We start from the raw sequence: 24109 nt of genomic DNA on the forward strand, positions 1-24109 counted from the left end.
ACATAGAGATGATCCACAATAGTCTAATAATAAAAAAAAAGCTAATATTATTATATATTTTACAGAAAAACCTAAGAAATATATAATTCTAGTTATATTTTTTTAACTTAACTTAATCGGTCTTAATTTTTAGAGATTTTACTAAAATATATACTTTTTTAGTATGCTATTATCACGCGCCTAAAAAAAACAGACTATAGAATATTTTTAATAATTAGATTAAGAAAAAATTATTTATATTTTTAAGTATTATATTTTTAGTATATTTTAGATAGTACTAAATAATTAATTAAGTAACAAAGCTCTTTCTGGCTTGATAATTAAACTATTAGAGTTTTTAATATTAATTCTGGATTTTAAAAAAGAAGATATTAGTATACTTAAAATTATTATAAAAAATAATAAGATAATATATTTTAAAGATAAAATATCTTCCGAAGAGAGTAATATTACCGATCTTAAATAAATTCTTAAAATCTTTATTTTTTTACTTAAAAATATAGCTTTTAAAGACTCTAAAAATATTAAAAAGCAAAATCCACACAGAAAAATAAAGAAAAATAATAAGGCTAGAACAAAAACTGTTAATACTGAAAAAAAAAATACTAATATTAAAAAAGAGAATACTGCTACTGGAGAAAAAACTACTAATACTAGAAAAAAAAATACTAGTAATATTAAAAAAACTGCTGCTGCTGAAGAAGAAAGTACTATTATTAAAAAAAAAACTACTAATATTAAAAAAAAAAATACTGGTGCTAAAAAAAAAATATTAAATAGATTATTAGAAATATATCCAAATAGATTACTTTCTGAAAGATATTTAAATTAGCTTAATCTAAGTTTTCTCTAGTTTATTAATTTATTCGGAAAGAAATATATTAGCCTAATATATACTTTTTCTAGTAAAGATAAGCTTTTAAAATATAATAACTTATTATATATAAAACATGTCTCGGATAAGCATATATTTATAATATAAAGAATAAAATTATACTATAAAGTTTAAAAAATTATATAATTAAAAATATAAAATATAAAACAACGTATAAAAATTAGAATTTAAATAATTTTCTAGTATTAACTGGGCGTGTTTTAAATCTGACTTAATATACTAGTAAGTAGATCAGATTCTAAAAAAAAAATAAATATTAGAAAAAAAGTCTAACTACTAAAGTCTATTATATAATAAAATAGATATGTCTTACTTATTTTAATATTAGATTCTATACTAAAATTAGTTTAAACTTTAGATTATAATTATTAGTTGATACTGTATGTATAGATAATTCTTAGAAATCAGAATATATACAGATATATAATATTTAATAATTTTTAGCTAAATAGTATATAGTACTAATTAGTTATAACAGCTAGAAAGAAAATCTAATTTAAGAAGTACTTAAAGTCAGCTAATATTATAAAAAATAAAAAAACAGAAGACTGCTTCTACTTATATTTTTAATAAAAAGTCTACTTAAAATAGTTCTTAAATTCTAAGATTTTTAAAGAAGCTTAATCTGTATAAATTATCTTAATTTTAACAGCAAGATTAGTTTTTAGAATTTATAATAGAGATTCGAAATTTTTTAATTATATTATAATCTACTTTCCAGCATGTATTATAATAAATTAAAAAAATAAAAAATCTTCGGAGGACTATTTAATCAAGTTTAGTATTATCTAGTTCTAAACTAATAAAATACTTATTATTAGATTTAGAGTCTTTGTATTTTTCTTCTAATTATTAGAAAGACTTCTCTGAACTTCCGAAGATAAAAAATCAGAAATTTTAATATTTTATTTAGAATATTTAAATATCTGAGGCTGTTTATAATTCTGTTTTTTTTAAAAATAATTCTCTATCTTTATTTTAATTTAAGTTGGATTTTATTATTCAGATTCTGATTCTTCTACTAAAACCTAAGAGCCACAATCAATAATAATTAAAAAATTCTAAAACTTAAATTAAGTTAATATAATTTGCTCGCCGGTAGTTTCTCTTAAGTCTTAATAATTTCCAACTTTAGTAGCTAATAGAAATAATATTTAAAAAATTAAAATCAAGCTATTCGATATACCAAAAAACAGAGAAATAAATTCGGAAATTATTTAAAATATAAAAATTCTAAATCTTATATCTTGCAGAGTAATAAACTTATAAATAGCTTAACTATCTGTTTTTAAAGCAGAAAAATTATATTAAATAATATAGTAATTTTAATTAACTATATCAGATATTTAATTTAATCTATAAAATTCACTAGTCAGCAGATATTTTTATCTGAATATAAAAAGTAATTTTTGTTAATAACTATTTAGAATTAAAATAAAAATAGCTTAAATATAAGTCTAAAAATCTTTAATCTTTTTATTATAAATTAACTAATTAGATTTTTAGATAGTATATTTTAATTTATAACTTGGATTTATCTAATAAAGCAGCATGCCAAGCTGTAATTAATATCTAAAGTTATTAAAAAAAAATATAATTATATTATTTAAATATATAAATAAAACTATAAATATCTAATAAAAATATTTAACAGCCTATATATATATAAAGAGTTTTAAAAACTATTTATTATAGATTTTTCTTTTCGAGTAGTTTTAGATATACAGATCCGGGATTATTAAAGTCAAATTAATATAAATAATAAGTTAAATAGAGAAATAACTATAAATTCTTTTATATATAATTTTTTAATATTAGTAATTTTAATAAGGCCTCTGATACAGCTTAAAAAATAAAATAAAAAAATAAGCTTAATTTAGAATCTAAGAAGACTGTTAAAGAATATATCTAATCTTTTTTTTATTTTTTTTCTAATTAGTTCTTAAACTTAGTTTTTTGTTATAAAAAGAATATTACTATTTAACTTTATTTATCTGTTTATTAAGTAAGACTAATCCTATACTTAAGCTATACTTAATATATATATACTTTAATATCTAATATTATTATTACTAAGTTACAGTTTTATTAAGCAGCTTTTTAACTTAGACTATTAGATTAATTTTCTAACTAGAATTAATAGAATATTTCTAAAAATATTAGATTATTAGATATTAATCTGTTTATTAAAGCTAATCTTACGCCTAAACTGTACTATATATATATTTTTATATCTAATATTATTATTATTAAATTATAGTTCTGGTACTTTCTAACCCAGCTCTGTAAGATTAAGAAGACTAATAATAAGATTATTAGTTTTAATATAATATATCTATAATATCTGTCTGTAAAAAAGTTAATAGTAAGTATCAGCTGATACTTAATCTTTTTTTAAATTAATAAAAAGTATTTTTTTAAAATTAAGAATTTTAGTATCTGGCTCTGCTACAACTCGCGCTTCGGTATTTATATAATATATATAAAAAATTCCGTAAGATAAGCTGTATTAAAATTATTAAAATTTTTTACTAAAATATAGCTGTCTATTATTATATCTGTTTCGGTTCTATCTATATATATTTTATTACTACTATTTTTTTTTCGGAGGCTCTTAATAATAGTATATTTCTAATAAATCTTTATAAATTTTTAAGACTGTTAAAATTAAAAATATTAATATTATCTGCTGTTTTTATATTAAGCAGCTTCTTACTAAGAATCTTAAGTTTTTTCTATTCTACTATTTTATTAAGTCTAATAAAAAGCTGTATGCTTACTCTTATTTCTTTATCTTCGCATAAATATAAGAATTTAGATATAGGAAAATAGAGTATAAAAATAAATAATTATATTATAGCTATAATATATATAAAAAACATAAATCACACAAAGAATAAAACATATATCTATAATCTAAAAAATAAAATAGATATAGAGTGGCTAACGGCCAGGTCAGGTCAGGTTAATTGGAATTTTTATACCTGACCACCAGATTATAGCCAGATTAAGAAAATTTTTATATCTGACCACAGTATAACTAAAAAAAGAACGGTTAACTATCTTAACTGTTCTTAATACTAAGACCTGCCCGCTATATTTATTTAAGCTTTAGCACGGTTAAAATATATCCAGATTAAGCGGTTATTAATCTGACTATCTTAACCGTTGTCTAAAAGTATATAGAAACAAGCTTTTAAAATCAGAAAAAAATAATTAAGAGAAGTATTAGTATCTTTTTTATCTCTATCTTAAAGAATTAATCAAAGATTTCTAATAGTATTAACAAAATTTAGCTTTTTATAAAATTATGGTTTTTACAGCAAGAAATATATATAAAAATATATAATTACAGCTCGGTTTAAGCCGTATATCTTAATTATAATATATAATATTAGAAAAACTATATATTTACTAATAATCAGACTACTAAAAATAAATATATTATTTTTATTTTACTATTCTTTTTCTTACTTCAGCTTAAATAGTCTATTATATTCTTATTTTTATCTAAAAGAGCTAAATTATCTGTATAATAGATTAAACTTAAAAAAAAATCTATATAATACTATTTATATAATTTTTCTCGGTAACCGTATTTTCCAACAACTATCTTATTAAATATCAGATACTATAAAAACAGTCTATTATTTTTATTTTTTTAATCTAGTTAATCTTTTTTACTCTTTTTATCTAGTTAATTTTTTTAATCTATTTAATTTTTTTGACTTTAAGTATCTCAGAGATCTGCTATTAACTATACTAATTTTATTTTATTTATTTAGTTTAACCGACTCTTCTGCGTAATAATAATATATATTCTAAAGTTTTTTTATATTTTTCTTCTCTTTTCTTTCTCTCTCTATACTTAAAATTCTTGTATTTTAGTATTAAATAGATTAGTTTTTAATTATTTAAACAGCTCTTACAGATACTATATTTTTTATAAAAAACTTTATATAAGTTTTTTTCAGGCCTTTTCTATAAATATTAGAATAATCTAATTAATCTGACTAATCTAACCGACTAAAATAAATAAGATGCGGCAGGTGCCTTAGCTCTGTTTAAAATATAATAAATTATATTTACGCGAAAATATATTTTAAAATAAAACAAACTACTTTTATAGAATTTTCTACTTTTTTCTTTCTGTATTTATTATTTATAGAGTAGTCTTAAAATCATAAGTTAATTATAGTTATCTGGCTTATTTTTAGAAAATATTATTATATTCTTTTTTTCTGTTTCTCAAATATTTACAAACCATAATAATATTTAAACTAAGATAAGTTTTTTAAACCAGATTTTTTTTTTTTTTTAAATCTCCAGATTACGTGCGTTGTAAAGAATCAGAAAATTATTTTATATCTAATTTACAAAGAAAAGTGCTCTACTTTTTAGAATTAATAATAAAAAATAATCTTTTTTAAAGCTTGTATACAAGCTCGAAAACTGCTATTTTATTTCAGTCGAAAGAAGATATTAATAATATAAAACAGCTTTTAAAAAGATATATTATTTTCTAATAAAATCTTTTATATCTATTATATTACCTGTCTTTATATCCTGTAATACCCGGAAATTAAAAACTTAGAAATTAGTTCTATAAGCTATCATCTTCGCAAGGATTATAAGAAGAAAATACTATTAGTAATATCTAAATAAATAATTAGTCAGATACTAAATAAAGAACTATTATAGATATTTATTTATTTTTTTAATATAAATCTTTTCTAATTATTATTTTTTCTAGGCCTCTACAGCCTATAATAAACAGAATTTTTAGAATTAAGTTCTATATTTTATAATTATTTATTGCCTACTATTCCGAACTATCGAGTATATTTAATTTAAACAGATAATTAATCTTACAGCTTTATTTTTCTGCTGAAAATCAAGTTCTTTTAATTAAGTATAGATTAAAAAATATTTTTTAAAGTTATTAAAAAATATATATATACAGCTGTTATTAAAGTTCTTAGATATTAGAAAAATATCGGTTATAGTAGACTGCTAGATTAATTTTAATTAGAAAATATTTCTTATTTTAACTGGATATTTTTTAATAAAAAATATAAATTATTATAAAATTCTACTGGGCTTCCGACCGGTATCTAAATCTTATATTAATAAAAATCTAGCTATAATTATTCTATTAGTTTTGTATAAATATAACCTGTTCTATTAATTATTAGATATAATAACTAATAATATTAGTAATAATAGTTTAATATTTAGTATAATCTTATCTGAACTCTGGACTCAGCTCAGCTAAAATATTCAGCTTTATAATACTTTATTTAATTCTAATCTTATAATAATTATTTAAAGCCAGTATTATATATTCTGTCTTACTTATATAATTCAGCTTATAGTTAATATTCTTTTATAGAAACTTTAGATTAAGGCCTTAAACAGTACTGTCAAATATATATAAAAAAATTATAATAAAAATCTTAAAGCCTCTTCTAGTATTTTAAAAACTTTTAAAAAAATATATTCTAAAAATTATTTATAAAAAACTAATACAGAGAGCTTCTACTATAGTAGAGACTATTTAGATTAGTTTTTTACAGACAGATTCTAAAGATCTTTTTTTAATAATAGTTAATAATACTAATTCTTAATTATAGATTCAAAAGATTATATAATTTATAAATATAAGCTTTTAATACTGTAAAAAGTTCCAGCTTACTTAATAATTTAAATTAGACTCGGTCTACTATTTTCTTTTTGACTACAAAACTCGCTAAAACTTAATCTATCTTATAATTTACTAAATATTTAATTTTTATTAAGTAATTAACAGTTTTATTTAGTACTATAATTATAGTAATATTAATTATTTTTATTCTATTATAATTAAGTAGAAATAGATAGAGTATCTTTTTAAGCTTTTATACTTCTTTTTTCTTTTTATATAATATTTATCTAAAAACAGTGGGCCTATTATTTACAAGATCTATAATATCTATAATAATTTTTTTAATTATCTAAATTACTTAATTAACTAATTAGTAAGAAAGCGGGTATTCTAAAAAAAAAGATTCTTAAAGGCTTATAGAATATATATTAAAAGCTTTGAAAATACTACTATTATATCTATCAGGCAGAAGGCTATATTTATATAATTATAACTATTCTAAACCCGATATTAAAGCTTAAAAAGTTTAAAAAAAATATCTGGCTGGATAATAATATTAACTGATATCTTAAGTACTGAACTGTTTTTAAAAAAATATTCTATTTCTATTATAATTAGAATCCGGCTATTAATATACTATTAACTATCTTCGGATTACTGTCAGATCTGGATAAAGCCTTTTATAATATCTTTAAATATTAAAGACTCTTACCGACAGCTAAAATATTTAAAAAACTTAAGATATATCTAGATATCGAAGATATATAGCTTATTAAAATATTTTTAATTAAATTAATATTATTCTAGATATTATAGGATATACTAATATTCTTATTTACTAAAAGTCCCGCTGTAATTAGTTTTTTATTTTCTATTAAATAACTAAAGATTTTTTTTTAGTTGCTACCAATAGTATTAGTATTAAATATTTATTTAATAGTTCTTAAGATATCTGCTATTATTGCCGGAGCTGTCTTTATTCTGATATAATTAAAACAGTAATACTTTAAATATATACCGATTATTTTACTATTAGTAAAAAGTATTAGAATATTTTTAATAATCTTAATCTGGATTCGATTATTTTTACACCTAAGAAGTAAGAAGAAAATAAGATAATTACTATTTTTTATATCAGTAAAAATAAGAATATAAATAATCTTAAAAATAATCTAGAAGATAGATTATTATTAGAAATAGAAGAGCTAGCTTTATTTGAGTTTTCGAATATTATACGTACTTAAATAGAGATAGAGACCCGGTCTTCTCGATTTCTTTACTACTATGATTATTATTCTAGACAGTATAAAAAGTAGTATAATTTTATTAGTTTATTTAATATCAAATTCTATATTTTTTATACTGGATTTTATAAATACCTTTTTCAAAGCGTAGTATACTTCTCGGGATTATAGGAGAAGAGGTCAAGCAGATCGAACAGATTAAACAGATCGAATAAATCAAATAGATCGAATAGATTAAATAGGTTAAATAGGTTAAATAGGTTAAATAGATCAAACAGATTAAACAGGTCAAATAGATTAAACAGATCGAACAGATAAGCTAAATCTAGATAACATTACTATACTATAATTAAAAGTATATTATACTTTGTATATTATCTGTATAAAAAGAATATATATATTATTAATTAACCTACGGTTATTAACCTACCCGCTATACCTGACTTTTCTGACCGGCAGGTATAAACAGTTAAAATAATGGTTATATTTTAACCTAACTATAACCGTACGGTTGAAATTTTTTTGTACCTTAATCTGACCGCCAGGTTATGGTCAGGTTAAGGTTAAGGTATAACGGTCAGGTTAATCCACTCTAAATAGATAGTTTTTATATTTTTTTAATAGTTTTCTGTAGTAATTCTTTTAAGTTATTTTATAAAAATACCGGGATTATCTTTTTTGACTTTACATCGAAAAGATAAGTTTTTAAAAAAATATATTATAATATATAAATAGAATAAGTAAACTTCTTCTAAATATTATAGTTAAAAAGAATATAATAACTATTCTTAATACTGCTTACTAACAATATTAAGTACTTAATAGTAATTAATAACTTAAAGATGCTTTTATACTCTTTTAATTACTAGTATTATTACTTAGTATACTAAAATATATAAATATATCTTAATCTTAATTAATAGTATAATACTATAAGTCTATCTTCTGAATATACTATAAAATATCTGTAAATATATTTTATATCTATTTTTTCTATCTGTGGAAGCTGTTCTCTCTCTCATGATTGATTCATTCCTATTGTTGTTGAGGAAACTATCTAGGCTAGATACAAGGAGGAAGAAGAAGATGGTCCCGCTAGGCGGTGTGTCTAGGCAGAACAACACACGGAGTCAACAATGCCGTCTTCTCCTATCGTTTGCCCTCAAACGAGATCATCCGGTGGAGGATTGAAGTTATCAGATGGAGGATCAAGGTTAACCATGTCGAAAGGATCAATGTTAAGATCAAACGGATTAGCATGTTGTGCGAGTGCATTTGATTGTAAACGCCAGTCCGGGCGACGTAAATATGGATCGAAATTGTCTGGGAGAGACTGTTGGCGAAGCTGTGTCATCAACTTCTCGTTCTGCTCTTGTAAAGCTCGCATGCGCTCTTCGGCCTCCTCCAACCGTTTCTGTTTCTTTTCTTTCTTTGCCGTAGACGTGGAACTACTGTCTACCGAAGAAGGAGTCTTTGTTTTCTTAGACTTTGACGTGGAGTCTGGAGGGGCAACAGTAGCCTTTCTTTTCTTAGACTTAGACGTGGAGTCTGAAGGAGCGACAGTTGACGTCGTGTCTGGAGGAGCAACAGTTGACGTTGTGTCTGGAAGAGCAACAGTTGACGTTGTGTCTGGAAGAGCAACAGTTGACGTTGTGTCTGGAGGAGCAACAGTTTTGTCTGAAGAGGCAACTAATTCGTTTGTAAGGTCGATATGCTGTTTCTTTTCTTTTCTTGCTCTCAAAATTTCTCTTGCTTGTTCCTGGGATAGCCATTTTGTGGGGCGTTCATGTGGCTTAAGAACTGTTCTGCCGTATACGAAATTGTTCGGTGCATCAGGATTCGTCCAAGGATTTGAAGGTTCTGAAGCTGAAGTGGGTTCCGCGGTAGTGATAGACGCTGTGTTTGGTTCAACAGTGGTAGACGCTGCGTTTGTACCGGGAAAGCGGCTGTTGAGTAGTTGCGGATGGTCAAGTATTGACATAGATGCCAGGGTAAAACTTGATGTTCTGCGCCAATCACTAGGCTCTTCTGGTAGTGCAGTCTCTTCTGGTAGTGTAGTAGGGGCGATGTCTTTGTCAACTCTGCGAAGAATCTTGTCCCAGATTGTTTGCCTTCGTTTTTCGCCGTTCGAGAGAGATATAAGCGCGTCCGCAATTGTTTCATTTTCTAGACGTAGTCTGAAAGCTTCGTCGTTTCGTGGAACTTCATCTCTGCGAAGAGCATTGTCCCAGATAACTTGCCTTCGCTTTTCGCTGTTTGAGAGGGATATCAATGTGTCGGCAATAGCTGCATTTTCGTGACGTAGTTTGAGAGCTTCATCGCCTCGTATAACAAGATTGGAGACAGAGACCTTTAAGGTGTGTTCAGGTGTAGGTCTAGGATCAGCATCGGCATCGGTTGACAAGGTGTTTGGTTTAGGCTCGGCATCGGTAGACGAGGTGTTTTGTATAGAATCGGCATCGGTAGACGAGGTGTTTTGCGGCTTAGGATCAGCATTGGTAGGCTCTGGTGTGGGATCATGGTCGGTAGACATTGACGCAGTGTTTGTTGTAGTAGATGGTTTGAGAGTGTGAGGAACAGGTGGTTTGAAAACTTTCTTCGGGGTTGGTGTTGCACCTGGGGTACTTGGGCGCTTGTTAGCTACCATAGCTCTGGTTTGACGACCAATAGATGTAGACGTAGACGCTGTGCGAATTGGTAGTAGATCTGACTCCGGATCTTCAGGGACAACAAAGTCTGATAACTGATTCTTCTTCAGTAGAGTATCTAGTGTAGTAATCTCGGCTTCGGATTCTCCGTAAAGCAGAATACGGTCCTCTTTGTGGCCTGTCCACTTTGGAGTAACGAAATTCCAGTAGGGGTCGGTATACGGGGTGTGTTGAGTAATGTCTATGATAATGTTTGGTTTATCGACTGCTTTGCTGTGTGCAACGACAGGGCCTATTTCGATTGTAGTAGTGGTTGTTTTACCGTCACTCATAGAGCGTTGCGTGTTCAGAAGCCAGATGTTAAATGGCAGGCCAGACTGGCCGCAAAGGATGTGGGTGCGACGATAAACGGGGAAGAAAAAGTTGCTATGCGCATAGAAAACAAAAGTTTCACCGGTGGGGACGCGGGTCTTGCGAAGATTGCCCTGGTGGTCGAAATCCGCAGGATAGTAGTGTGCTCTATCTGCAGTAGATAGTTCGTTTATAGCCAGTATGGCCCACGCGTCGCTCAGGCGGGTGCCTAAGGGCGGCCACTGACGTTCCTCCCCCTGCTGTGGATTTATAGCCGTCGGCCACTTTTCTTCTGGTAGAGATGGATCCGGGTCACTGTCTCCGATTGACCATGTGCTTTGGGCCCTTGGTTTTTCTAAGGCTTTCTTGCAGCTCGCTATATGTTTGAGACAGTCTGGCGATACAGGTGATGAAGGCATAAGGTAAACTGAGGTGCTATGGAAGAGGTGAAACGGTAGAGTCGGCGTGTAGGGGTGTAAGATGAAGTATGGAGTTGTAAGGTAAAACGATGAAGAGTGGGAATGTGGAGGGGTGTAGAAGAGTAGGAGCGGGAAGGTGTAGAGTGAAAAAGGGGAAGAAGATGAAGAGTGGGAGTATGGGGTGTTATGTGGATGTTTTGAAGTCGCGGAGGAGGTCTTCGGCGTCGAGGTGCTTTTCATTCACCCATTCGTCGTGCTCTGGTCCGTAGCCAGTGTATCGCACCAAGTACTCGGTTGACCGGGTACCGTCTTTGCGTGGGCGTCCGCGTGCGGGTCTAGACGCAAGGATGTAGTCAATTTCGTACTTTCTGTCTGCACCTGGCTGAACGTCTTCTTCAACTGGAGGGGGCTGGCTGTATTGGCGGTTGTACGGATCGACTTCGTTGGGTGCTGGTTCCAGTTGGGCAATTGATACCACAGGGTGGATAGACCAAGACGGTGGAAGGTCTAGGCGGTAGGCTAAGCGACCGACTCTATCGAGTATAGTCAAAGGACCGACGTATTGGTGGTTCAATTTGTTTTTGAAAACCTTCATGCGACTGGTTGGAATTGTATATCCCTTGTGGAGGCGGAGGTAGACTTTATCGCCTTTGTTGAACTGCATAGGCTTGTGGTTTTGGTCATAGGTTCTTTTCATATTGACTGCGGCGAAGTTGTATGCCTCTGTAGCGTCAAGACGAATTGAGAAGTCTTGACCTTGGAGCAGCTGTCTTGCAAGATTCCAGGGGTTCAAAAGCTTCATTCCAAACATAAGCTCATGGGGAGACGCTTTGGTCGCTGCACTAGGCGAACCGTTTATCGTGCTAATGAGCACAGGGAGATGGTTGACCCAATTAGTACGTGGATGCAGGGTATATGCATGTCGGAGCATGACTTCGATTGTTTGGTTTGTACGTTCCGTCTGCCCATCGGTCTGAGGGTGCCATGCAGTCGAATACAGCCACGAGACGTTGAGTTTTGCGAAGATGCCCTTCCAGAACGCACTCATGAAGCGTGCATCACGGTCTGAAATGAATACTTGAGGCATCCCCCAGTCGTGTTCTTGTAAGTATAGCACTAGGCGTTGTGCCCATTGTTCTGCAGACCATTTGGCATTACCTGGTACTAGACCAATGCGTTTGGTAAATTTGTCAATGAATACCATTAACTGGTCATATTCGTCTGTATCAACGTCTGTTGCTTTTTCGGCATTTCGAACAGGTGGTAGGCCGACGATGAAATCCATGGTAATAGTATGAAAGGGAATAGCAGGAGAAATGATTGGTTGGAGGTCTCCATAGGGCTTGTGTCGACGTACTTTGTTTGTTAGGCAAGAAGGGCAGTGTTCGATGTACTGCCTGAGTAGGCGTCTGCCTTGATAAATAGCTAGTCCGTCTAGTGCTTGGAGGCATTTGTCCAATCCCTGGTGGCTTCGATCATCATGAATCATAATGAAAATGTCCTGGACCATTGGTCTAGGTACGTAGATCCATCTGTCTTCGGCTATAATTGGGTCTAGTGGGCCTTCGACACCTTCGGGTCTTGCTTGCGCAATATGTTTGAGCATATAGAGGATGCCGTCTTCTATGAAATACGGCAGCTCTGTGTCAGGGTTGGTCTGCAGGGTCTGGATGATTCGTGTGGCGCGGTTGTCATTGGGATACTCTCGGCGCAACTTGTCTTTGAATTCCTTTGAGATCTCGAGACCGGACGTTTCGAACGCCTGGGTTTTATAGACGTATATTGGTCTGGTGCAAGACGGCATGTCTTGTGTGGTAGACGGTGTGTCTGAAGTATCGGATGCATCTGCAGTATTGACTGTGACGTAGTCCGAGTCAATCAGTTCGTCGAGGTCGAAAGGTGTATAGGGGACACCCTTAGACGGTAGACGGCTCAAGGCATCGGCGAGGTTATTTGTCTTGCCTGAACGATGGTATATCACCAGACGGTGTTGCTGAATGAACTGGGAGGCACGCGCTAGACGTAGATTCAACCGTTCGAGTGCTACCGTATTGAATGTAGTTTTCTGTGCAAGACCGACAGTGCTGGCATGGTCGGTGTAGACAACGGGGGGTATATAGGCGGCTTCAATCATAACGCGCGTCTTCTTGATTGTCCATACTAGACAGGAAACTTCAAGCTCGGTTGGCCAGTAGTTGCGCTCTGCGGGAGTCAGGGTCCGGCTCAAAAACATGATTGGCAACATCCATGTTCGAGGGGGTGGTTTGGAAAGGTCTTCGTGGGTGTTGTCTGTAGGCACGTGGTATAGCACTGCACCATGCCCTTTTCTGGATGCATCGAGGTCGACGTATAGTTGACGTTCGGGACGGTAGTGCACCAGCATGGTGTCTTTGCTAAACTCGCTTTGTAGATCGGCAAACGAGTCCAATTCCTGCTGCGTAGCATTCCAAATGGCGGCGACTGCATAAGCATCGCGACTGCGGCCCTTGTTACTAGGGGATTGCTTGAGCAATTGCACTTTACGCTCTTGAAGTGGTTGTGCGCGTTCTGCGTAGCGAGGAATGCGGTGTCTCAGGTAGCTGGTAAGCCCTAGGTAGTGCTCAAGAGAAGCGAGTGTCTTCGGGAATTCGAGGCTGCGTATAGCGGCAAGCTTGTCTTCTGGTGTTGCAAGTCCTAGGCCATCGACTCTTTGACCAAGTAGCTGGACGGAGGGGAAACCGACGAATGCTTTGCGTGGTTCCAGCTTCATATTCAGACGCTGTAGACGTTGAAAAACAAGATGGAGGTGCTCAATATGCTGGTCTAGACCAACAGACGCAATGACTAGGTCATCCACGTACGCACGGCAAAATGCTTTATACTCTTGCAAGTTGAGGTCCATTTGACGTTGCACGTAGGGTACCGCATTGATAAACCCCATGATAACCACATGGAAGATTTCTTGACCGCGGTGGGTGACGACTGCTAGACGGTTGCGTTTATTTCTTTTGACTAGCCATTGATAGAAGCATGTACATGCATCGACGACGGTGATATGTGTGCATCCCGCAAGCATTTGGATGATGTCCTCGGGTATAGGCACTGGGTATAAGTCGGGAATCGTAAGCCTGTTTGCGCCTCGAAGATCGACTACTGCTCTTCCTTTTGCTGTTTGCTGGCCGGTCTGCGGATCGGTAACCGTTCTCCATACAACGAATACAGGGTATGCCGTTGGAGTGTGGCCAGTTGCGTACGACATTTTTCCTTGCGCGTGAAGATTGTCGAACGTCTTATCTATAACGTCTTGATCTTTTTTGGAGACCCTATAGACGCGTGGTTTCGGTTGGTTTTGATTCCATCCTTCTTGCATCGGAATATCAAGCCACTGGTTTTCGGGAATGTTAACGAATCCGACGTTGGAGCCGTCAGGGTCTGCCCATATATCATACTGAGCAAGAACTCTCTTGAGACGTCTTGCAGCATCGGGGGTATCCGCGTAGATGGTAATGCCGTTGGGTAGCTTGCTAGTCTTGCCGTTTGTGTTTGGTAGGACTTCGTCTTCCGGATCGGATGTATTTGCGCTAGCAGCATTGAGCTGGTCTTCGACATACATGCGGTAGGAGTCGCGTTTCAAGGCTCGGTGTAGACGGCGACGTTGTTGTCTATCGAGAGACAGGTTGTTTGACGCTCTAAGGTCGTTCCAAGTTTTCTGGCATGCGTAGTCAACTTCGATTGGGGACTGTGCGAGGTCTCGTACGTGGTTCCCGGCCCGGTAGCAGCTATCGTAGTCGTTGTCGCAGACGCTGCCTAACCTAGCGTTTCGGGATATTACAAGGTCTTTGGTGCCCTTATTTGTGACTTGAACAAAGGAGAAATTTGCATCTACCAGGTGGGTGTAACCTGCAAGACCGTTGTCAAAAATTGTTGGTTCGAACAAGTAGTCGCGGTCGTCGACTAAATCCGCTTTGGTTTTGATAGGTATGCTTGCAGTTGAATTGCATGGGATTGTCACACGCTTGGTCGAGTAGACAGGGGTATTGACACGCTTTTTTGCTTGAACCTCTATGTCTATCGGCAGATTTTTGCATCCCTCAAGGTATGCTTTCTGGCGATTGCAGTCGAGCAAGATTCCTTCTCGTCCTATAACGTCTGTGCCTATCAGTAGATCCGCAGTGAATTTTGGGTCGTTTACCACGAATGCCCGCACGGTAATGCGTCCAACTGTGTGCTTGGTAGAGCATTGGAGTGGTGCTGAGGTAATTTGCCGGGAGCGGGGAAAGTAGACATTGAAAATAATGTACTCCTTTGCTGCATGGCGAGATCCAATACCGTTGATGCGTATAGGCTTGTCAATAGGCCTAAACGTTACGTCTTTTATGCTAGACGCAAACACTTTGCTGATCAACGTGGAACTGCAGCCTGTGTCGAGGCATATCTTGCGCAGATTGCCAGTCTCGTTCATGCCAGCGAGCGTAGTAGCGCTTCGCCATGTACGCAGCGCATTGACGTCCAGGTCCTCCTTGTATCGCGTGGAAATCAAAATGTCTTCTGACTTGACTTCTTGTGCGGGAGATGGAAGTGGAAATATCTTAGCCGGTGCCGGAGATGGTAATTCCGAAAGTGAAGTTCCTGAGGTATCCGTAGACGCTGGGTCTTGTGTAGTTCCCGGGGTATCTGTAGACGCAGAGTCTTTGGCTGGTTTTGCTCTCGTTAGGGATTTGATTTTCTTCTTGGCATCAAGCTTTGCAACGCGAGGTGGTCTGGAAGGTATTTGTGGACGGTCGGGTGTGCTCGAAACGGAGGGTGTAGAGGGTGTATTTGAGACGGAGGGTGTAGAGGATGTAGAAGATGTACGAGGTATAGAAGGTGTAGGGGGTGTAAGGGGAGTAGGAGGTGTATGGGGATGGGGTGTCTTCTGTGGTTTGGGCATTGGCACCAATGCTTTGGAGAGGTCTTCCTCCGCTGCATGTACCTCTATACCGCATGGTATATGCTTGTACAACTGGTTTCGTGACATGAAGGTCGCGGAACACCTGTTGCACGTTGCAACTATTTCCTCTTCCTCAATGCATGGAGAAACAAAATACGCATAATCGTCTTCATTCTCGTAAGCAGCATAATCATACTGATCATAATCTCCATACTGAGCGTCTTCGTATGCCTCATACCCGTCATCACCATCATAATTGTCATAGCCATCGTAATCGTATTCGTCGTATCCGTCATATCCGTCATACCCTTCGTTGCCCTCATACTGTTCGTCATATCCGTCATTCGGCAGAGTGGGGTTGGTAATGGCAGTGCGTCCGGTGTACTGCTGGGTATCGGTAGACGCTTCGTCTTGGACCGACGCCTGGTGAGCTTGTTGAGGTTGACGATTCCAAGGCTGCTTGCCCCTGTTTCCGTTGCCATTGCCATTCTTCATTTCATTCCACGGACGGTCTGCTAGTAGCAACTGGCCCGGGCGTGGCTGCTGCGTTTGGAGATTCTGGCGGTCCTGGAAAGGACGCCTATTGGCATTGCTATTATAGTTGTTGTTAGCATTGCTCTTGTAATTGGGGTTGTTCCAGTTGGAGTTGTTGTTCCAGTTGGAGTTGTTGTTCCAATTATTGTTCCAATTGCGGTTTCGGTTGCGTCCGAATCCACGTCCGCGTCCGCGTCCGCGACGAAAACCAAATCCGCGATTGGAATTGAAATTGGCATTGAAGGTGGAGTTGAAGTTCCGATTGTCGGAGCGTTGATTCTTACCGAAATTGGTCCTCTGGCGTCTCTCATAAGACTCTTGCTTGAGGTCTGATTTGCGTTGCCAAAGTGTCATCTTGGCGTCCAGTTTGCCTAAGAAATCAACTATGTCGGTTGCTGGGGTGGGCTGGTCGATGTCGGAGGCAAGGTCAGGATGTAGACGAGTCCATATAGCAGACATTTGGTTGTATGGCTCGGTGATTAAAGATGCTTGGCAATCACGAATGATATTCTGAGCAAAAGTCTGAATAGACTTGCCGTTTCGAATTTCGGCCCAGCCGTACTGGCTACCGTCTTGGAGGCGGTTCAAAGCTTGGATGGGGTCTGGTTTGAAGCGAAGCTTCAATCCCTCGAGGATTCCGGTAGAGACGGGAAGTTGTACGTACATATCCTTCTGATGATCGGACAAGGATAGATGCCAATCAAGTGCGGCTCCACGTAGGCATCCCTGAATGTTGGCTTTGACTGCGGCCTCTCCACGGTAACGTATAGTATCGTTAACTCTGTCGATAAACATATTGACATTCTTGAACCACATAGCGTTTCCCATTTGTTTTGAATTCAATTCTCCTTTCATGTCTGGGTGGAAGAATCCAATCTCCTCCGGTTTCAGTGCTTGACCATAGACGATCTGGTTGGCAGCCGGTGGGTTAACGGGTGGGTTAACAGGTGGAGGAGGGTTCTCGTGTAGCGGAGGAGCATTGACGTGTTGCTCAATGCCTGCCACTCGTTCTGTAACGCCAGCTATTTGCTCGGTTAAGTTATTGATTGCAAGCAGCAGCTGCTGGAGGTCTGGTCCCTGAGTAGCCATGGTTTGTTCGTCCGGATCGACTTTGCGAGACGGTTTGCGTCGTGGTATAGAGGTGGTAGGAATAGGCGTAGGCGTATGGTTTGGTGATGCAGGAACGGAAGATGATATTTCAAAAGTGTTCAAGAGACTATTCTCAGAGGGGGTGGGAGAAAAAGTGATAGACGGGGTGTCTTTTGTTTTGTCCTTGGGTGAGGAAAAGTCTGAAGCGATGGAGGTGTGCAGGCGGACGTCTAGTGGACTAAATGCACCCGGGAGGTGAAGTCCGTCAGTCAGCGGATCGAAAGTCCGGGACTCTTTGGCGGTAGACTGTCCGGCTAGTGACGCAATAGACGGAGTCGAAATGACCTTGGTTGACGGTGGGTTTGGTGAGTCAGCTCCTGCGTCCGGGGAAGGTGCAGATGTTAAAGTTGAAAGTGCAGATGTAGACACTGAGGCAGGTGCAGTAGCAACTACCGGCAGTGCTGCTTCCAATTCTGCAATGGAGATGGTAGAAGGCTGGTAAGTAGAATCCGATTCGTGTGGTGTAGGTGCCTGAGAGGGAAAGAGAGTGCGTCTGGCAGTGCCTGTATCTCTTGCGTTGGTAGTACGAGGTCGGTGTACTCTGGTTGGTGGCAATTCGGGTTCGTGTGCAGTAGGGGTTTGTGGTATTTGTTGTTCTTGTTCAGATGGCTCGGAGGGTATATTCGTGACGCTAGACGCTCTGCTTGTAGATCTAGAGACAGTGTATCCGAGCGGTTTCTCTGGTTCTTTCGGTCGTGTTCGGTCAGGCACTTGGTCTCGTAGCCATTGCTGGAAATGCGGTGTGCTTGACAAATGGTCCGTAATACGACGAAACTCCCGAACCGCTTTGTTCAGAACTGACCGGTCGATGTCCCAGTCTGGGGGATATAGGTATTTGGAGGTATTCGATGTCGGTGTGGTTGTACGCAGAATGTAAATAGCACGATCGACAGTGTCGTGATCGAACTGCAAAATGAAGTTGCTTGGAGAGGTGTGTATGAAGGAAGCGATCTCGTGGCCTAGCTCAATACGCCGTGTGTCTTGACGTGTGCGAGCAGACATCCGATCTGGGAACCCAAGACGTGAGGTCTGTTGTAGACACGAGGAAGAGCGAGGCAAAGAGTGTAGAGCAGGGGATAGGCGGTCGGCTTGACGCTTGTCACTTGACGTCTGATGTTCGACGCTTGACTCTTGATGCTTGACGCTGTGTGTAGCAGGCGCTGCAGGAAGAAAGGCACCGCTGGTGACAGGAGTGATCTCTATACTGTCAAGCTCTACCGGAGGGTCCAGGAGCGAAAAAATCGACGTCTAGAGACGTGATTCAAGACATGCTACCATTGTGGAAGCTGTTCTCTCTCTCATGATTGATTCATTCCTATTGTTGTTGAGGAAACTATCTAGGCTAGATACAAGGAGGAAGAAGAAGATGGTCCCGCTAGGCGGTGTGTCTAGGCAGAACAACACACGGAGTCAACATATCTCTAAATTAATATTTATAATTCTTAAACTTAATATTTTATTAATATTTTTATAATAATATATTTTTACTAATTTTATAATAGTAATCTAACTTATATTATTGTTATTATACAGTCTACTAAAAAAAAAAATTTAATTTTATTTCTTTATAAACTCTACTCTTTTTTTTTAGTAGATACTATACTACTAGTAGTTTTTTTCTTTTATTCTATTACTTTAAGTTCTTTAATTACTTTATATATTAATTTTTTTTACGGCTAAAAATATATCTTAAATAAAAAAATCAGGCTTTTATATTTTTTATTAGTTTAATAGTCCAGAAATTAAGACATCTAGTCAGACAGCTTTACTAAGTATATCTTTTTTTTATTATATCTATAATTCAACTAACTTTTTGTTTATTTAGAAACTAAGACTTTTTATTTATTTAATAAATAGAAATCTGATAGTAAGAATATTCTAGTATTAGGCTAATACCAAGTCTTTCTTCTATTAATATTCTATATATTGCTAATAATTTAATATATAATAAACTTAAATATTTTTCTTAATAATATCTTTCTTAATAATATATTTCTTAATAATATATCTTTTAATGATATCTTTCTCGATAATATCTCTTTTAATAATATCTTTTTTAATAATATCTTTCTTGATAATATCTCTCTTAATAATACCTTTTTTAATAATATCTTTTTTAATAATATCTCTCTTAATAATATCTCTTTTAATAATATCTTTCTTAATAATATCTTCCTTAATAATATCTTCTTTAATAATATCTTTTTTAATAATACCGATAATATTTATTTAACAGAAATATATATATCTTAAGATAGATTATATTCTTTTCTAAAATATTCTTTTTATTTTAAATCTGTAATAAATAAAAGTCTATTAGATTAGCTTTTTATAAATAGCTTCTAATTCTATCTATAAATTCTTTATCTGACTTTTTTTTTATTTTTAGAATCTAGGCTTTTAATATAGAGATTTCTCGAGAGAACTATACTAACTTAGTAAAAATATTCTAGTTATTTAATAATCTTTTAGTTTAAACTTTTTTAAAAAAGCTGAATATTTTTAAACAAACTGTTAAAAAATTCTTATCTTTTTTTTTAACTAAAGAATATAAAATTAATATTAATCTAATAATATAGTCTTCTTCTTGGTTATTATCTAAAAAAGATCTTACTAAGAAAATTCTAAAAAAATTCTAGATTATATATAATCTTTTAAAGCTATTCTACTATATTTTATTATCTCAGCTTGGCCAGAAAAAGCTATATTTTAAAATAGCTAAATATTCTAATAATCTAGTTAAGCTCTGGTACTCTTGTGCATAAAAGTTCTTTTTAATAATTATATCTGGCAAGTATATATCTCTTTCTAATAAAAATCTATTACTATTAGATGATTTTATTTAGATAAATTATAAGATATTCTGGGATTATAAAATTTCTGTTTAATACAATCGGATTATTTTTATAGAATTTAATAAACAAATATTCTTTTCTACCGGTAATCAGATTATTCTAACTATATAATTGGTATTAGAATAATACTAATTATCTAGACTTTATAAAAACTATTCTAGTTTTTCTAAACCAGATTATAACTACTCTTATTTTTTAGTCGAATATTAAGAGTATCTAAAGATCTTAATATTATTAGTTTTAGAATAAGTTAACTTTATACTCTCTTATTAGACTATTCTAAATAATAATTTAATTATTATTTTTTATATACTTTATCTATCTACTTGCAAGTTTTAATAATATATTAAGATATATTTTTTTTAAGTAGAATTAGAGATTAAATATTATAAATACAGCTATTTTTAATAGTTATCTAAACAGTCTAATATCCGGTTAATCTTATTTCTACTATTTATTAATAACTTTGGAGTATATTAAAATATATATAAAGTTTTAAAAACTTTTTATCTTATTCTAACAGAATTAACTTACCGGAAATAATATTATCTAGATAACTTTTTTATTCTGATACTAGATTCTTATAGTATAAAAATAAAAGATAATATTTAGATATTTTAAAAAAAATCTAGACTCTTTCTTAAAAATTCTATATATATTTTTATAAAATATATATAGTTATTACTATATTTATTATTATATTTATTAGTAATATATTCTAATAAGTAAAAAATTCTGGTACTCAAAGCTATAGTACTAAGTTTAGATATTATATTTATTATTATTTAAAAAATAATAAATATAACTTAAAGTTTAACTCTCTTTTATACGGTTGGTATTATTTTAAGATTAAGTTATTCTAAAAATATATAAAGAGTCTTTTCTTATTTACTAAATAGATTTAATTTTTTAATTTAAAAAATTTATTATTTTATCTATTATTATTCGAATTACTTATACTATTATTAGATCTTGTTTTTAGTCGACTGTATAATATTTTTTATTTAAATTAAAAGAATTTTAGTCTTTGTTTTCAGAGTTTTATACTTTAGATTTTAAATTTAAAAAATACAAAAAAATATTTTATAGTATTTTAAAAAATTATTAAATCTATTTATTAGCCTCGTCTGCTAGTACTTAAATATTTTTAAATATAGATATTATCTGAATTTAAATAAGTATTTATTCTACTTTTGCTAGTCTTATAATATAAGACTAATAAAACTTGGTTTTATTAAAAATATTTTAAATATATTTTAGTTTTACTTCTAATATTTTATCTATAAATTAAACTAAATTTATTACTAGAATATATTATCTAAATCTATACTATTATTATTCAAAAAATTTCAGCAACTTCGACATACTATACTATTCTAATTCTAATAATATTCCGACTTATTATATATAGTCGAAAAGCTTTTTAATATTTTATTATAGTTATTTTATTATTTAAATCTTAAGATCTGAAAAAATTTATATTTAATAGTAATATATTTTATTTTCTATAATATAGATAAGTAGTTAACTTTTTATAAATAAATTACTAGTTTTAAAAGATAAATAGCTCCAAAATCTTGCTGTTTTAAATATTTATATTAAAATATACTTTCTATTATTTACTACAGAGTATAGGTTATTAATAAATTATAATATACTAAACAGAGAATAGAAATATAAATAAATATAAAATAATTTTTTACTATCTAGAATCTTAACTCTAATTACTTCTATTTTTATTTTTAGAATTTATAAGATTTAAACAGATCGGGCCTTACTATATAATCTTATAATCTATTTTTTTTAAATAGATCGGATTTAACAGTTTCTATAACTTAGATTTAATAGTATTTAGAACTATAGCTTTTTTATCTAAATTTAATTAATCTCGAAGCTCTGCCAGCTATATCTATAGTTTTTAAATTACTATATTCTACTAAATAAATATAATTCTATAATTAAGAAATATATTCTGTCTAAATAACTTAATTTTAAAAAACTAAAAGTTTATTTAATAAACCAAATTCTTAAAATATTTTTACTAGTATACTTAACAGAGTACTCTCAGAGTATTCTAATCTAATATAATAGTATAATACTATCTTTTTAGAGTTATATTAGAATTTCTAAATAGTTAGTTTATAGTTTTTTATATTTTTTATATTATATTTACTAATATTTATTAGTTCTTATCTACTTTATAGTTGATTATTTATTTAATATTATTCTACTCTATTCTATCTTTCTTGTGGGGTTATATACTATCTTGATTATTAATATATTATATTTCTTTTTATAAAATCTTTAAAAGTAATTCGAAAAAATCCTTTATTAGTACTTTTTTATTTTAAATATTTAAGTAAATAGGCTCTAATAAGCCTTAATCCTAATATTAAAAAAATATTTATATTAGATTTTTTATAGAAGTCTGCTTATACTTTTCTAACCTTAATAATTTTAATATAGTATACATAAAATATTAACTTTATATAAAGTATTATAAAGGTTTCTATTATTTTTATATTTTAAAATACTATTTTATATATTTAAAAATCTTAATAGTACTGTTATTATTTCTTAGCCTATAGTTAAAGAATAGAGAGATAACTAATCTAATATAAAAATAAACTACAAAAAACTTCTATAATATTTAAGATAACTATTAGTATTAAAATTAATTATTAAGTAATCTACTTTTAATACTAGTTATATACAGTTCTGTAATATACTCTTTCTATTATATAACAGTATTTATTATTTTAAGACTATTTTTTACTACTACAACTGTATTCTAACTGTACTATAACTGTATTGTAATTATATTACAACTGTATAATAACCAATAATCACTCTTTATAACTCAGGGTGGGCCGACTGCCAACTAGGTAGTCTGCGCCTGAAACAGGTACTGCAGTTCCCCACTATAACGAATCAGTCCGTCACGCCTAGCATGTTCGTTGTAACGGGGAATAATTCCAGCGAATGTACATATTTGGAGTACAAATATATGTACATAGCAGGCCAAGGGGGTCTGTATAGAGCCTTTTCTACTGTTAATAATAGTAGTATTTAGGTGGTGGCTGCTGGTGCGGCTTTCGTCCGAGCAGCGCTTTGTGGGCGTGTATCGGTATGGACTGGCTGCGCCGCAAGAAGTATATAGTTTTCTTGCGCGCGCGGTATTCGGCCAAGGCCAGAGCTGTTTGGCAAGCGTTGCGGATCTGACGGCCGTTCCACTTTTCTTTGTGGTTGTTGAAAAACCACCTCGCGTAGTCCACGATCTCTGGTTCATCAATATCGATCTTTCGGCCCCGAGAGTCGAATCGTTGTTTAATCAGCTTTAGGTTCAGCCGAAAGATCGCTACTGTTGATTGCTCATTGAGCTAGGGATAGTATAAGCTGATGTGGATTCGGGACGCAAATGCCTCGTCAAAGTCGCCAACGCGGTTGGTGGTTAGGAACAA

The 24109-nt window shown here is 32.7% G+C and overlaps 1 protein-coding gene across 1 annotated transcript; it reads right to left on the minus strand.

The window, feature by feature from the left end:
* Positions 1-4056: 4056 nt before the first annotated feature.
* Positions 4057-11201, minus strand: BO95DRAFT_459507 (uncharacterized protein; the record flags this gene model as incomplete). The annotated part of the gene is made up of 2 exons (XM_025588652.1): positions 4057-4067; positions 9803-11201. The coding sequence occupies 2 exons, from the start codon at positions 11199-11201 to the stop codon at positions 4057-4059; spliced, it is 1410 nt and encodes a 469-aa protein (XP_025446520.1).
* Between the last annotated feature and the right edge of the window lie 12908 nt (positions 11202-24109).

The sequence above is a fragment of the Aspergillus brunneoviolaceus genome (genome assembly GCF_003184695.1).
Source record: "Aspergillus brunneoviolaceus CBS 621.78 unplaced genomic scaffold BO95scaffold_6, whole genome shotgun sequence".
NCBI classification, from domain to species: Eukaryota; Fungi; Ascomycota; class Eurotiomycetes; order Eurotiales; family Aspergillaceae; genus Aspergillus; species Aspergillus brunneoviolaceus.